We start from the raw sequence: 17,736 nt of genomic DNA, 5'->3' as shown, positions 1-17,736 counted from the left end.
GTGCAGATGAAGTGGGGGTTTATGGCTCAATGCAGAGGGGAAAGACTAATACAAATTAATGGATACAAAGCATTAATATTTGAAAAAAAGAAATGCTAAAAATATTGTTTTCTGTTCATGTAACACGTGGATGACAGACAACGTTAGGATCCAAGTGCAGGTTTATTCCGTAGTCAGGCAAGCAAGGGTCAACACAGGTGCAAACAGATGAATAAAGGCAAATCCAGAATCGTAGTCACTATAACAGGCGAGAGGTCGGAAGGCAGGCAGCGAACATGGACAAACAGACAAACTTGGCAAGGGTCAAAACACTGAGAAACAAGACTAAGGAAAATGCGTTGAATTGTCACTTTACAGGTAAACAAGACTCGGCAAAGAAAGTGATTGTGTGTGCTGTTTAAATAGTGTGTGTAATCAGTCTAGAAGCAGCATCAGCTGTGGGAGTCCAATCGGTGGAGACTTGGAGCAGGTGTGTGTGTGCGGCATGACTGAATTTGTAGTTCATAAGATGTAGTCCATGTGAATGTGAGTGTTTACCAGCGACCTCTGGTGGTTAGATCGCCTCTAATCATGACAGTTCATTAGCTTGAAAAAAAAAAAACTTGGATCAAAAACAGCATTTTTGACAGCAGTGTCTCAATTTCATAAAACTGCAAATAAAAGCTCACAGCATATTTTATATAATCCAGTTATTATGACAATATTCTTCAGAGGTAGGTAAAATTATTATATTATATTATATTACATTATATATGCGATGAAAATGTAACAGTTGAGATGTTAATACACATACAGTACGAACAGAAGTAGTGTGTGTTATATGCTGCCATCCAGCACACAATTAATCGAGAAACAGATCAAGCTTCTTCTTGATGTTGTCGAAGGCGTCTTTGCCCATATAATCAATGTGTCCTGCTTCCCACATCAGTCGATGCTGCAGATCCTCCCGCTCTGCTTCAGCTGCCGCCTGCAATGAAAGAGCCTTATGATCAAATACTACTTTAGTTACAAGAAACATATCAAATTCAAACTGATATGTAGTTCTGGGGGAAACACTAGTGCGTTCATCATGAAGCAAAGGCAAGTCTAAAAACTGCTCTAACGAGTCGCCATTAGATGGCAGCATACACAAGTGCACTAAAATTTGCAAGAGCAAGACATCTCAAGATATTTTTTATTCAGTTTTTGTTGTGTGTTTTTCCACATGTTAAATGAATTTGTTATTATTATTATTATTATTATTATTATTATTTAAGTACTTAAAATCAATCAGTTTTAGTTTATTTGAGTTAAAGTACATCAATTTAAATATAATCAAATAGAAAAAGGTTGCCTTAAAATATTTACAATTAATATTATAAATAATGTTTTAATGGCTTTAGAATAAAATTCACAATAAGGTAAATGGGGCATATTTATAGAAATATTGAAATTTATCACACTTCAATTACTCTATCTATCTATCTATCTATCTATCTATCTATCTATCTATCTATCTATCTATCTATCTATCTATCTATCTATCTATCTATCTATCTATCTATCTATCTATCTATCTATATTTGTGTGTGTGTGTTTGTTTGTTTTTTTTTGTATGTTGGTTGGTTCTATTGACATTATAATGTTTGCAAATATATATAAAATCATTTATATGATGTATTTTAATCACTTAAAAAAAAGATCACAGACAACAAAATCCAGTGTTTTTTTTTTCCTATGATCCAAGTAAATCAGCTTATTTTCCAACATACTGCTTCTCCAGTGGCTCCGGCAGAGTCTTCACCAGCGTCTGGTTCTGTGTGCTCAGATGAAGGGCTTACAACAAGAGTCTCTTCAGTCTCCACAGTAGACAGAACATCAAAGAGAATATTCTGAGAAGACAGACAGACAGATAAACAAGTCAATAAATAAATAAATAAAAAAGATCTCACAAAAAAAAAAAGTACTGCATGTACATTCACAATTTATGCAACAGGATTAAAACTAAATTGTGATTCAGAGTTGGGGTGGGCAGAATATCTTTACATTGCTTTAGCCAAATATAATATTTTTTAATGCATATTTCAATTCAATTATAGCAATAAATCAAATTACTGATGTGTTTAAGTGTAACGTTACATTACAAGTGTAACAACATTTTGTGTTCATTAGTTTTAGTCCAAATGAATTCATTAGCATGAAAAGTTTTTATTTTATCTTTGTTAATATTAGTTAATGAAAATGCAGTTGCTCATTAATATTTAACTGAGTTCATTAATTCATTGTTGTTTCATGGATATCTGCAATACTCGATTCTGACTGTTCAGTCACAAAATTCTAAGGTATGTTACTCCGAGACAACAACCGCTGAATAACACAAGCTCATCCAGGAACTTCCAGGCGACCAACAGTGAATACATTCAGATCCATCTATTTACATCCTCATTCATATGTAGCCGTTTGACTGTAGTTTTGGACTATTTGGTGCAGTCTTGTGAATGAATGAAGTATAGGTTAGTATATGCTCCATTCAGCCCGCTTTACGTTTTTGACTCTTTGGTGCCGGTTGTGACTAAATAATGTGCAGGTTAGTGTAAGCTCCACTCAGCTCTGTTTAGAGGTTTTGTTTCAGTCAGCTTTGCATTTATTTAAAAAGTTAATTAACTATTACGGCTCAGATAAATTTTTTGTGTCTATTTTTACATTTTGTGATGTAGCCGTGTAATAAACAGAATAAAGTACATCCTGGATAGTTGTTTCTGCAGAATAAAGCCCATCTAACTTCACAAGCATGAATTTGGATTTTAATAATTAGTAAATTTTGACCTATGATTAATTATCCTGTTCTATCCCGATATTAATACTATCCTTTTGTTAAATCAGAAACTCTCTTCGATATTTGTGTGCTTGCATTATAAACAGCACTCTGTGTGTTTGGCAGTCATGTGAACGGGTTAGTGTTGTCTTTGTGTTGTGTGTGAGTCACTGCTGGGTGTGCCACAGATTGGTTTGAAAGCCCAGAGGAAGAGATACTTTTAAAGGAGTTGGAGTTGAGTCACAGAGAAACTCAGAACTGCGTAAGCTTATTTGTCACACTTCCTCATTTTTATTCTTAAACCTTCACATCGCTGGAAGAACAATGGATGATGCAATACCACTTACTGTTTCCTCTGGCTTTTTAGAGGAACTGATTGTCAGTGAATCCAAAGAGAGATCTTGGAGAGGTGTCGGTTCAGTGTGCTGGGCTTCAATGCTTTTCTTTTGGCTTTGTGATGGAGAATGATGCGTTTGTGGAGGAACAAACTGCTGCACTGACTGAAAAAAACATGAGAAAGATGATGAATGACTGACAGATTAAATAAGTTTATGTTAGATAACACTGGATTTTATATGTTCAAAAATAATCTATAAATAAATAAATATATAAAACATAATTTAGAAGTAATTGACTATTTTCTGTTCTCATTTGAGCCTAGCTTAAAAACAATGCCACATTAAAGGACTAATTCACCCAGAAATGAACCTTTTGTTATTAACTACTCAGCCTTATGTCTTTCCAATCCCCTGAGCCCTTTGTTCACCTTTTGATCACAAATTAAGATATTTTAAATGAAATCTGAGAGCTCTCTGACAGCAGCGTCCAGCGACATTCAAGAGAACCCAAACACATTGTCAAAACATTCACACTTTGTTTGCCAAAAAAACAATAAGAACAACTTTGTTTGTCTTAATCGTCATATCATGGTGCGCTACTACACTGTAAAACCCCAAAAGTTAAGGTAACTCGAACCATTTGAGTAAACTGATTGCAACAAACAATTTAAATTAAAAAAACTAATCCTAATGAGTACTGTGAGCTTAATACATTTGAGTAAAAGAAGCAATCTCGAACTCAAACCATCTGAGTATTGTAAAACTCAATAAGTTAAGGCAACTCAAACCGTTTGAGGAAACTGATTGAAACAAAACATTTGAGTTAAAAAAAACGAATCTACTGTAAACTTTCTTCATTTAAGTTGAAATGAGGTATTTAGAAAGAGGTATTGTAGAAAGAGCAATCTCAATACAACGCGCTGCCCATATTAAGCTATGTTCCCACTGCAGGCAAATGTTGCCTGAATCAGATTTTTTTGCCTACATGTGACTCAGATCTGTTTTTGTCTTGACAGTGTGAACAGCCCAAATCCCATAGAATCTGATCTTTTCAATTCAGATGTGTGCCACTTTCATATGTAGTATTAAATCAGATACAGATCTGATGTTTTGCAAAGCAACAGCTGTGTGAACGGTTTTGTAGGATTTCATGTGACTTACATTATCTTTGAGCGACATGTGTCATCATTCTGTGCTGCAAACATCATCTACTACTCAGCAGCATCGTAGAATATTACACAGGGCTAATACTTGTACAAAAAGTTGGTTGTTCATTTTGAAAAAAAAATTGAATGCAAAACCGGCACTTGTTAACCAATTATTAATCATTAACCTTTTAAAAATATATATTATTTAGTTAGATTTAACATACAGTTTTCCACATTATTTATGTTACAGCCTTATTCCAAAATAGATTGAATTCATTTATTTCCTCAAAATTCTACACACAATACCCCATATTGACAATGTGAAAAAAAAGATTTTTTTAAATTTATTAAAAATAAAAAAACCTGAAAAATCACATGTACGTAAGAATTCACAGCCTTTGCTCAATACTTTGTTGATGCACCTTTGGCAGCATTTACACCCTCAATATTTTTAAAAGATAATGCCACAAGCTTGGCACACCTGTCTATCAAGTTAGATGGGAAGCAATGGTGTACAGCCATTTTCAGATCTCTCCAGAGATGTTCAATAGGATTTAGTTCTGGGCTCTGGCTGGGCCACTCAAGGACATTCATCAAGTTGTTGTGAACCCAGTCCATTGATATTTTTCCTGTGTGTTTTGGGTCATTGTCCTGCTGGAAGATGAACCATTGCCCCAGTCTGAGGTCAAGAGCCCTCTGAAGCAGGTTTTCATTCAGGATGTCTCTGTGCATTGCTGCATTCATCTTTCCCTCTATCCTGACTAGTCTTCCAGTTCCTGCTGCTGAAAAACATCCACAAAGCATGATGCTGCCACCACCATGCTTCACTGTAGGGATGGTATTAGCCTGGTCATGAGCAGTGCCTGGTTTTCTCCAAACGTAACGCCTGACATTCACTCTAAAGAGTTCAATTTTAGTCTCATCACACCAGAGAACGCTGGAGTTCCAAACATCTTCCACTTACGGATAATGGAGGCCTACAGATAATCTCTACAGATAATTCTACAGATCTCTAATCTCTACAGATAATTCCTTTGTCTTCATGCTTGGTTTGTGCTTTGACATGCACTGTCATCCCTGGGACCTTGTATAGAGAGGTGTATGCCTTTTAAAATCACATGCAATCAACTGAATTTACCACAAATGAACTCCAATTAAGCTGCTGAAACATCTCAAGAATGATCCGTGGAAACAGAATGTACCTGAGCTCAATTTAGAGCTTCACGCAAAGGCTGTGAATACTTATGTACATGTGATTTTTCAGGTTTTTTATTTTTAATAAATTTGCAACACTTTCCAAAAATCTTTTTTCAAATTGTCATTATGTGGTATTGTGTGTTGAATTTTGAGGAAATAAATTAATTTAATCCATTTTGAGGCTGTAATATAAAAAATGTGGAAAAAGTGAAGCGCTATGAATACTTTCCAGATACACTTTAAAAAGTATGTCAATAAAAATTGCATATATAAAATTAGTAAGCTATAAGCTGTTGAACAATGTAAATATCAGAAAATAGGAGTCCCAAAAACAAAATCATCCTATCATCATCCATGAATATTACACTTATGATACAAAGGCATTAGACTGATGCATTTTTATTGCATTCTAAAGAATTCTGTTAGCACCACACTGGAAAATGAAACCATTTCCAAGCTCACTGGACCGGATTAGCACAGAATGGCTAATCATTATCATTAGAAACAGAATCATTATGTCTAATAGTGAAAAATTGGTGAAAAGTCATACTTACTGAATTTTATTTTGTTTTTTGGCACTAAAAAGACTTCTTGGAGCTTTGTATGATTATAGTTTAGTCACAGAAATACTTTGATAATGTTTTGGTTCTTTTTCTGGACTTTGAATGCTTCAGGACCATTTTTGTCGATGAGACAGAATTTAAAATATCTCATTTTGTGTTTCAAAGATGAACAAAGATTTCTGTAGACACCCAGTGCAAATACAAAACTGTGATAAACTGCTACTGTATGACATGCACTGAAAACAATATGGGTCATTTCGGTTTAACATACTCAGGACATCAGCGGCACAGAAAAAACAAACAAACAAAAAAATAACTCAAGACATCCCTGACAGAGGATTGGTGTCCCACTCAATTTCTTAAAGGAATAGTTCACCCAAAATGATCATCAAAGTAACGGGATGCTTTCACTCATCAAACTCGCGTATGCACCAATAACTATTTGACCAGGTTGTATATTAAAAACAATAATATTGTAAATAATTTTTCCTAAACTGCTTCACAAGATATTAGTGTGTCACCAGGAGCCATGGCTATTTATTTGTACTTGTTTGTCTAAAAAAACATGGTAACCATTGACTTTCATTATATGAATCACCAAGGGCTATGGATTTAGCTGAAAAAATCTTTATTGTTCCACTGAATAAAAAAGTTAACTACATCTTGAATGACCTGTGGGTGAATATATTAACAGGGAATTTTCGTTTTTGAACGAAGCATCCATTTTACTACTCCAGCTGTTAGTACTTCTGATATGAAGAAATTGATTAGCAATGCAACAATGGTTTCTTCTAGTGTGAACTATCATTTTGTTGCTAAAGTATTAATGTGTATCACATGGCGGTAACATGAATTCATCAAGTAGAACAGTCCTGGGACAACATCTTTGATGCAAATACTGTAACATTCCACTCAACCAATCTGATTTTAGGGTTATGTTTACCATTAAAGTCTAGTTCAGGCTTAAAACAAGGGTTAGGGCAGGGGTGCCCAAATTTGGTCCTGGGGGGCCAGTGTCTTGCAGAGTTTATCTTTAAGCCTAAGTAGACACAACTGAACCAGCTAATCAAGCTCTTACTAGGTATACTAGAAACTTCCTGACAGGTGTGTTAAAGCAAGATGAAGCTAAACTCTGCATGACATCAGCCCTCCAGGACCAAATTGCTTATGGGCCTCCTCTTTTCCCTCTGATTATATGGGCAAGTTATGATTAGGATAAGTTAAGGGGGTAAAGTTAATGTATGGTCAGTTTAAAATGTTGTTCCAGATGTCTTGAAAAAAAAATATGTTGATTGTTTGGTTGAATGGATGCTTTACACTTTTCTGGAATCAATGGAACAAATCAACTGGGATTTGATTTCTCAGTTCATGACCTATTTAAGTCCATTAAAAAAATTACCATGCAAAAGCTGACTCTCCATTGGACAAAATAATGTAATCAAAGAAAAAAGGTACAAAAGATGTCACTTGCCTAGTAAAGACTTGCTAACTTTACAATCTGAGATTATCTGAGATACCATTTTCATAACACATCATTTTTGTTATTGACTTTTTGTCTGTTTACTTTTTTCCCCAGAAAGACTTTTTTATCTGAATAATTAGTGTGTCGTTAAAGGGATAGTTCACCCAAACATGAAATTCTGTCATTTACTCACCCTTGACTTGTTTCAAACCAATTAATTTTTTTTTTTTTTTTTGTTCTGTTGAACACAAAACATATATTGAAACATGTAAGAAACCTGTAACCACTGACTTTCATAGTAGGAAAAACAAATATTAGGTAAGTCAAGGGTTACAGGTTTCCAAAATACTTCAGTACATCTTCCTTTGTGTTCAACAGAAGAAAGAAACTCAAACAGGTTAAAATATTGAAGGGTGAGTGAATGATAAAATCATTTTATTTTTTTAGGTGAACTCTCACTTTATTGCTTGGGTAATTTACAATTTTGGTTTCTAGTTTCGAGGGATGAATCAATTGAATAAAAATGTATTCCCTGAATGCAGTGCAAGTCACTTGGAATAAAAATAGTTGCAAATTATAGATATCATTATTATAAAATACCTGAGGTGAATGTAGTCTTTCATACTCTTCATTGTTGTCCTCCATTTTAGCTTTTGTCTGTCTTTGACTATAATACTCCACCCACCATAAATTGATGAATTGCTCAAAGTTCTTTCTGTAATCCCTAAAAGAAGATTCATTGGCAGCCTGTGAATCATATGGAATATGCCAGGGTTTGGTTCCACCCAAGAAATGGACAATTTTTGCATGGTGACCATACCTGTGCAAATGCAGAATGAAATATTGGCTATATTCAGGTATTAATAAAGATATACGAGAAGTTAACAACCTGTACAGAAATGAATAACATCAGTAATTATTGGCATGCTTAAATAAAGAGTTTAGGGCAAACTTACTGCTGAAATGCTGGCAGATATGTGTAGACGGCACTGGATGTCAAGTTGTACACAAATGGCAGATGCTTCCTGATATCTTTTACTGCCCAGTCATTGAAGAAAGTGTTTAAAAGACCCTGGTCTCCCCCTATACATGACAGATCATGGTTTATTAATGTCATTCATATTAGTAGTATCTTTGGCAGTAAACGAGTGCCTGAAACGAGCAAGTAAGTGTCAGAATTCATTTTTGCCATTTTAAAGCAGTGGTGAGGCCAGAAATATTTAATTGGGTGAATCTGGGTAAAAATAGGGTGGACCTCAGTGCCTACATGTACTCTTACTGTATAACAACTTGTTTCCTATACTGTATGTATCGTCTCTGAGTAAAAAAATTGTTTCAAACAATATATATCCAATCTCAATCTCCAATTTTGATACTGAATTACTTTCTTCTTTAATAAACTAGGAACAAGAAAAACATGATAAAAAAAGAACATTTGACAACATGAACTAGGTGTTTATTTGCTTTGGCTGAAAATATATTCTCAATAAAACTAGAGGCAACCACTGCACATTAATCAAAGTTTGAGCAATTGTTTATTTAAGTTAAATTGTATAATTTGAAAATATGAAATAAAACATAAATTGTTTGAATTTGAGATTATGCTGCATAAAACAGAATGGCAGAAAACATTTGGCAGGTTGAATAAAATGCTAATTCACTCTTTGCCAGTAGATGGAACTTATAAACTAGTATGAAATGCTCTGCATGAGCCAGTAGTAAGTTCCAGCCCAACCGGAGGCTGCAGTCACAACAGGCTGCAGTTTCAGGAGGGAATGTGTTACTAGCACTGAATTTCTGGAACCATAGTTTTTCATAATCTACCCAATAGGATGACATAGTGGAGGCTAAACACCTGCAGCAGGCAGATCTACAGCACATATGGTTTTACACCCCTGTTGGTCCTGATCTGTCCAGTAGGAGTGAAATGCAGCCAATTACTAGGTTATTCTAACCAAAAGTTTAACAGATAGCATAAGAACAGCAGAAAAGAGTTTGGGTAACTTTACTGGTCAATTTTCTTCTCAATATCATTCTTTTTTTTGTAAAAGCGCAACAAAGAGGGGTAAAGTATGTATATATTCACATGCACTTTAACATTTTCAGTACAGCCAGCAGTAAAATTTTACTAATGCATCTTTTTATACAAATCTTAATATGCATATGAGAAAAATCTATTAATGAGACCATTTAAATTGAATATTAGCAAAATGATCATATTTACACGAGTAAGCCATGATAAAATGTTTGTACAACAAAATACAGGAGGTATAAAACTGATTATAATCAAATGACCCTTGAATATTTCCAAAAATAGAGCTTTAGTAAAAATAGAGCACTTACGGACATATATTGCAACGTTTAAATCAGCCCCAGAAATAATCTGCATGTGCACGCTGAGAGAAACTGAAAGAAACCCGAATATATAGTACAGTACTTTAAATGTCCAGTAGGTGGCGAGTGAAAACCACAAATGGCTATATGCAACTGTGCAACAATGGTAGTGATTTAAAAATAATGTTTTGGGGGGCCGAATCTCATTATATTTTTGCAAATGGCCGGCAGTTTAAGACCCCTGCATTAAACTATTTAGAATCTCATCTCCCATTCCCTTCACTTGCTTCACTTGACAGGAAAAGGAATCTACATGTGCATGAGATTAAAGCATGGGAGCAGATCATCCACAGAATGAGCCAGAATTTACCAAAGCCCTCTGAGTTGAAAAAGGCAAGGGAGGAGGTAGCAGTTTTAATATTTTTGTAGAAAATAGTAATCCTTAACATTTCAATCTTTTCATTTTTCATATAAAGATGTTTGTGTGCTGCTGCAAATCCCTGTGTGTGTAATAAGCAAAGCGTACATGAGTTGTAGACCTGTCTATAGACGCATAGTGTGAATGAGTGAGTAAACAGTGGTGTATCTTTACCCACTCACTCACTCACTCAAAGTTAAAAACTGTTTAAAGTCCCCAAATATCCATTTATTTTACCAAAAATAAAATGCATTTATTTAATCATGTGATGGCAAAGCTTAATTTAAAGACACTGTGTGATCGTTTAGAATGTATTTTAGAATGTATTCTAATATGCTTATTTGGTCCTTAAGAATTATTTCGTATTATCAGTGTTTAAAAAATGGATTATTAATATTTTGTGGAATTGTTGTGTTTGTTTTAAGATTCTTTGATGAATAAGTCTAACAGGAAAAATATTTTGCAACCGTCTAAACATACTGGCTTGTTCATTTTAATAAATTTAATGAATACTTGTTGAAAAAGAACTTAAATGGTAGCATGAATGTGTTGCTCCTGTTGTTTCTGAAGATTAAAAACACTAATGTTGCAAAGCAGCCTTTGAGGCTAATTAGTTCCAACACACATTGAGCGCCACCAATGTAGCCTCAACTTAAAAGATCTGAATGTAATATAAGCTAAATATAACTGAATGACTCACCATCAAAGCTGCCGTGCTGTGCAGCGTGTTCCAGTATTTGTGTGTGAGTATTCAGGGAGGGCCGAAACACAAATACACCAGTGTTGAAGCAATCCGGCCAGCCTGGATCAGGTGCTGCAGACAGTTCTTCATATTCAAATAGCTCATCCACATTACACAGTACCTGCAGCATAGAATGACACACAATTTAGGACCACTCCATATGTTTCAATTGATTAAGATCATATGAATAACAGATGATTAAGAATGTATTGCTGATATGTGGTTATAGGAGCTGCAAAAGAGTGCTAGGTGAAGAATTAGCATTAAAAAGCATAAAAACATTACAATTACAGTTGTATGCAAAAGTTTGTGCACCCCTGATAATTTCATGTGAATATATTTTATACCCTGTAGAAAAAGCGGCATTTCAGTTCTGACATAACATTTATTTAATCAACAGATGCAATGCGATATAAGCCATAACAAAAACAGGCGGGTGCAAAAATTTGGGCACCCCAACAGAATAATGACATCAATCTTTTGTACAGCCACTTTTTGCTGTAATATAAGTCTGTAGATGCTTTTCAAAGCCAAGTCAGTCGCTGGATTCTTGCTGAAGGAATTTTGGACCATTCTTCCTTGCAAAATCTCTCCAGTTCAGTCAGGTTTGATGGGTGTCGAGCGTGAGCAGCTCTTTTCAAATTAATCCATAGATTTTCAATGACGTTCAGGTCTGGGGACTGGGTCATTGTCCATTGTCCTGGGTCAAACATCCAACCCTGGAGTAATTTCTGCCTCTTGACTGATTCCTGAACATTGTTCTTCAGAATCTGCTAATACTGGGTGGAATTCATGCAATCTTCAACTCTGACATGCTGTCCAGGACCTGTGTTTGCCACAGATTCCCACAGCATGATTGACCCTCCACCATATTTTACAGTAGGGAGCAAGTTCTTCTCCTGGAATGCTGTGTTGTTTTTCCATCATGCAAAACACCAATGATTGTGGCATCTGTCCACAGTATATTTTAAAAATGGTTCCGGCTTGTCCAGATGAGCCTTTGAATACCTCAAACGACTCTTCTTGTTGGCAGAATGCAGAAAAGTCTTCTTCTGCAACACCTTCCATTGAGCTGTTCTTTGTGAAGAGTTTGCTGGATTATGACACAATCTATAATGACATTATTTGCAACAAGATGTTTCTGGAGCTCTTTGAAGGTGGTCTGTGGTTTGTCTGTGACCATTCTAATCATTCTTCACCTTTGCCTGTCAGATATTTTTCTTGGTTTAGCACATCTTTCTTTCACCAGAACTGTTCCCATGGCCTTCCATTTTCGTACTATATTTCTGACTGTGGAGATAGAGACTTTAAACCTTTGTGATAACTTTTCGCATCCTTCTCCTAATTTATTTTGATCAATTATTCTAATTTTTAGGTCATCAGGAAGTTCTTTTGAGGTTCCCATGTTGCTATTTTCTGGTTCACAATAAGAAGAAGCACAACTAGCAATCAGCTATCTTAAATATCCTTTTTCATAATTGGTCGTACATGTGTTAGGGTTGTTAAGGTCTACTGAGTGACCCAAATAAATTTTGCGTCGTAATCAATCAGCATTAAGTGACTAGGTTTTGAAATCCACACAAAAAAGAGTGTCCAAACTTTTGCATAGCCTATTCTTTAGTTTCAATTTAATTTCACACATCTCAATACTGCTACACTAAGTATTTCTGTCTGAAAAACATGACATTATCTAGCTTTCTCTAGATACTGAATGGCATTTCACTGTGCTCTTCTCTTATAAAGAAAAAGCTCATAATTATGCAGCTATAGAGGGGTGCCCAAATTTTTGCATAAAACTGTATTCACCTTATTCTCCGCATACGAGCAGATGAAGCCATTTGAATCTTTTTGAATAAACAGCTCATTATGCTGCTTGATGTTGCTAACTGATCTTTTCTTATTATATCGTTGTGCTTTTTATGTATAGTCAAGCGAGTAGTTTGATCGTTTTCTGCGCACTTCCGCATTGGAGAATAAGGTCAATACAGTTGAAGTCAGAAATATTTAGACCCCCTGAATTATTAGCCCCCCTGTTTATTTTTCCCCCAATTTCTGTTTAAAGAAGAAAAGATTTTTTTCAACACATTTCTAAACATAATAGTTTTAATAACTGATTTCTAATAACTGATTTATTTTATCTTTGCCATGATGACAGTAAATAATATTTGACTAGATATTTTCCAAGACACTTCTATACAACTTAAAGTGACATTTAAAGGCTTAACTAGGTTAATTAGGTTAACTAGGCAGGTTAGGGTAATTAGGCAAGTTATTGTATAATGATGGTTTGTTCTGTAGACTATCGAAAAAAAAAACATAGCTTAAATGGGCTAATAATTTTGACCTTAAAAATATTTCAAAAAATTAAAAACTGCTTTTATTCTAGCCGAAATAAAAGAAATAAGACTTTCTCCAGAAGAAAAAAATATTAACATGCTGTAAAAATTTCCTTGCTCTGTTAAACATCATTTGGGAAATATAAAAAAAAAGGGGGCTAATAATTCTGAATGAGCTTTATATTTCTAAATTTAAAGGTTTGATTATTTTAATAATTTAATTAACATTAATAATGCACTGTGAATTGTTTATGACAGATTTTTCTTGTTGGAAATAAAACTGACAATTTTTTTGGTACACAAAGAAATTCGATTTTTACTTTGATTTATCTTAACATAACTATGGTATTTATTAAGTACTCACAAGTGTGTCTGCATCCAAGAACACACACTTGCTGTACTGTGTAAGGGTCCAGCAGTGTAGTTTGGTGAAGGTGATCCCCAATTCAGGACGTCCCAGCCAGGCGAGATGAGCCTTGTCTTTACTATCCAACACATCAACTACAAAAACCTCATCAAAAACATCCTCCAGAGCCAATCTAGACAAACAAATCAAAATCAATGAGACAAAGAAGTCAAAGACAATCCAAGATAGATGGGAAGTGACTTAAGTATTACCTTTATGAAAGCCACATTGTAATGTTAAATGTGCAAAAGGAGCTCAATTACTCTTAATTGCTCTTCTGTAAGAAAAATCTTACTGTTATTTCAGAATGAAAGGTGGAGGTCAGTTCTTCTCTCACCTGGCTGATCTAGAAACATCAGGGGAAACCATCACCACTATCTTTCTTGACGTTCCATGTCTGCGCAAACTTTTGCCTACTACTATACATCCCATGCTATAGGCATCTGTAGTGGCCAGAGTCACAAAAGCCTGGGTTTCTAAGAGAAGATAAAATACAAGACAGTAATGAGAAAAGAGAGTTTATACAATGCTTAGCATAAATTAACCTCATTTTGAAAATGAATATGTTTATCCATTCCTCAGTGAATATAGATCATATATTTTGGTACATTTTAACAAAAGAGTTTTAAGTCATATATAATCATTAAAATAATAGTTTGGTCACCTAATACCTTTGGGTATAGAAAGATAATACATTTATATTGGGAAAAAATGGGAAAAAATGGGAAAACTGCTATTTTTCAACTAAATTGTTTTTTTTTTCTTGTCCTCTTTTTTTAGGATTGTATTTAATACTTTTCAAGTATTTCATTTCATTCAAAACATCACAATTAAATTGTTATGCAGAAAGAAATTACGTTGCATCAGACCCAACAAGAACATAAAAAAGATCACTATACAAACACTATAAAATCGTAATATAATAAGCTTTTATAATTTCATAAATATATAAAAATATAGTTACATAAAATATAACCCAATTTAAAAATCTCTGAAGAGAATAACTTAATACTTAAATACCTATTTCACTATTTGTTATAATTGCTGTAATATTAACAATTCATGCTAGTTTAACTATTTATTGATTGATTATTTCATACTAGCTATAAATAGTGTTTAAGATACAGTATTATTCAAAACTCTTATAATGACAGAATTATAACTATCACAAAACCGCACTGATTTGCTCCTCAGACTTCTGTAACGCTTGCCTGATGGCATGAGCGTGAGCAGGCTATGGCCAGGGTGTGTTAGATTCCTTAAAATGCTATTTGCCCTATACAGACAACGTCGTTGATACAGTTCCTCGATAGATGTTATATTGACTCCAACAGACCTGCCTAGCACCAACAGACCTGCTAAGCACTAAATGCTTTGGACCAGTTAAACTACATTAAAAATATTTATGCAACATTTTTGTTTTTGCTCTCATTTTTATTGAGCTGCATAAAAAAGCAGCTCAGATTTACATTTTAAATTTGGATTATAGACTCAAGTCTTGTCTGTGAATGCAGAGATAATGTCTTAATTCACAAATCCACGAGTTAAAGTTTTAAAATGTTATAAAATAAGATTAGAAAAGTCAATATTCATAGGCTCTCTGACAAACAAATTTGGTTGTCAGTTCAACTTTGGTTCTTAATCTTGTCCTCAACACACACAGTTCAGTGATTTATAAGAGTGACAATCACATTCAATGGCCAGATTAACTCCCAAAATTTATAATGTATAATATGACAACTGCATTTACACATTCTACAGAACCCATCTGAACAACTAGTGATACAGTATTTGAATGTACATCTTAGATTAACTCCCAAAATTTATAATGTATAATATGACAACTGCATTTACACATTCTACAGAACCCATCTGAACAACTAGTGATACAGTATTTGAATGTACATCTGTATATCTACAATAATGATTTGATATAATATGTATTTATATATTTAATGCATCAATATGAACAATGTCTCAGATGAAAGCAAAGAGTTTGTATGTATATATTTTTTAATTATTTGAAACCATTTTAGGCTTTGATACAAATTGTGCCATTTTAGTGACTGATGTTTAAAATTCAAATGTGCTCTTTTCAAAAGATGGTGGAGCTACAAATACATATGTGACACTATATTTGCAGATTCAAAACTCTAATGGCAGATGGCTGATTCTCACTCAGTGCTGTTTATACTAATGGTTAACACCAATAACGGTCAAGAATTTCCCCCTCCTATGACACGTATGAAAAATATACATCTTTTTTTCACCATTAAATGTATTCATATACTGTTGCCACACAACTGTGTTTAAACCCCTTATAAAAGTTATTTTTACAGAAATTAAACTGGAATTTTCTATTGTGCATTTTGATCTTTGAAACTTTGCAGAACATTTACATTCATATACAGTTTTATTGAACTGCATGAAATGTATTTTTAAAAAAAAGTGTTATGGGAGCAGAAAGAACATGCTTTGACAAATATTAAGTGATATGAAGTTTTTTTTTTTTCAGTTACAGAGAAAAAAAAAAAGACTTGTCCCAAAAATATATAGCATAGTAATAGTATTTTAGGAACCAAGATTATCTTCCTTTTCTCAGTGTGAGCAGAAGGTAAAACTTGCACATTCTAGTGTGTGAACACAGTCATTCAGGCCAAGATATTTACTTTAAAACAAATTAAACAGTAATTTTTACATGTTAAAGTGTTGTAGAACTCACTGCATGTTTACATGAAGAGAATGTTACTAAGATTGTTTTCCCTTGAGATTGGTTTTTTAGAAAGAATTGTTTTTAAATTCCTCAAAATAAAAAAAATACTTTTTAATTCAACGTGCATTTACCGTTTTGTTTGTAATTTTACAATTCATTAGCAATTTGCAAAAATTAATGATTGTAACATTTTGAACAGTAATAGTAATACAAGAAATAAGAAAGGGAACAAAATCCAACCATGCGTGTCAAAACATTCTGATTGACATTAACAGGATAGAAATATCAAAAGCATCTAAGGTCTCATGTTTAACTCTGTGAACCATCACACCCCACCTTGCACTGTGAGCTGGTTACTGATATACATAAATCAACACATTTGTTTTCCTGGTCCACTTTTTTCTTCTGTCAAAGACAAGCTTGTATGACCCTTCACTGAATGGTTAGTGATTGAACGTGGAATGGTTCAACAGGCATCCTACAAATAGGCTATTACTATTATTTGACAGCACAGCTTGGAATATCAATTTTGGTTTAAACCACCATTTTCAGTTAAATACAGGTTTGCTATTGGGTAAAAATCACATTACCAGACGTTCTACCCATTTAAATAATCTATAAGAGGTCTCGTTTATAAATATAGAAATATGTCAAGCTGTATGGCATTTGGTCATAAACAAAACGGGAATAATCTACTTACCGGCCATTTCTAGTTTTTCGCGTTCTTTTTGATGATGAGGAAACCTGTAAGGAACAATTTCTATGAAGTAAATATGGAGTATTTGAATTAAATGACTAAATCGTAGTAGAGCTGTAAGAAGTCTTTCAACAGCAGAGCGTCCTCAGATGTAGTTCACGGACAGTGGAAAAAAAGCTGTTTGAAGCACGCGACTAAGGTCATTCAACTCCTATTACTATCACTGTACATGAATGAGCAACTACCGATATCGATTACACAATTACAAATATGGGACTCAAAGGAAAAACAAGTGCAACACTGAAGGGTGAAAGATATTATTATAAAAGAGCCTTCATGTAGGCCTATCAGTGTAGTCAGATTTAGACTGATTTGTCCAAAATGAGCTTGCTGTAATTACTATTTAAAGGGATAGTTCACCCAAAATTGTAACTCTCATTCGGTCGTTTACTCAACCTTTACTTCTAACAAACCTGTTTGAGTTCTTTTTTTTCTGTTGAGCACAAAAGTAGATGTGAAAATTTGGGAAAACTGTAACTACGGCTTCTACGGTAGGCTGTTTGTAAATAAAGGTCAGTTACATGTTTC

The 17,736-nt window shown here is 34.1% G+C and overlaps 1 protein-coding gene across 1 annotated transcript; it reads right to left on the bottom strand.

Annotated features, from left to right (window-relative positions):
• Positions 1-143: 143 nt before the first annotated feature.
• On the bottom strand, positions 144-17,474 carry gyg2 (glycogenin 2). The gene is made up of 9 exons (XM_056474515.1): positions 17,152-17,474; positions 14,076-14,214; positions 13,697-13,871; positions 10,955-11,117; positions 8,459-8,585; positions 8,103-8,322; positions 3,142-3,294; positions 1,752-1,871; positions 144-967 (listed from the first exon to the last, which is right to left on the bottom strand). Exons 1-9 carry the CDS (start codon positions 17,156-17,158, stop codon positions 842-844), a joined length of 1,230 nt encoding a protein of 409 aa, XP_056330490.1. The 5' UTR covers positions 17,159-17,474; the 3' UTR covers positions 144-841.
• Between the last annotated feature and the right edge of the window lie 262 nt (positions 17,475-17,736).

Source organism: Danio aesculapii, chromosome 1, assembly GCF_903798145.1.
Source record: "Danio aesculapii chromosome 1, fDanAes4.1, whole genome shotgun sequence".
In the NCBI taxonomy this organism is placed as follows: Eukaryota; Metazoa; Chordata; class Actinopteri; order Cypriniformes; family Danionidae; genus Danio; species Danio aesculapii.
The sequence above is the reverse complement of the archived record's forward strand: the minus strand, read 5'-3'. Positions and strand labels throughout refer to the sequence as shown.

Bases quoted from the DNA above. Each gene is read 5' to 3' on its own strand.
- gyg2 (XM_056474515.1), bottom strand. The intron at 8,586-10,954 runs GTGAGTCATTCA...TGTCATGTATAG, and splicing joins ACAGCACGGCAGCTTTGATG to GGGGAGACCAGGGTCTTTTA. The intron at 3,295-8,102 runs GTATTTTATAAT...TGTTTTTTTCAG, and splicing joins AAAGACTACATTCACCTCAG to TCAGTGCAGCAGTTTGTTCC.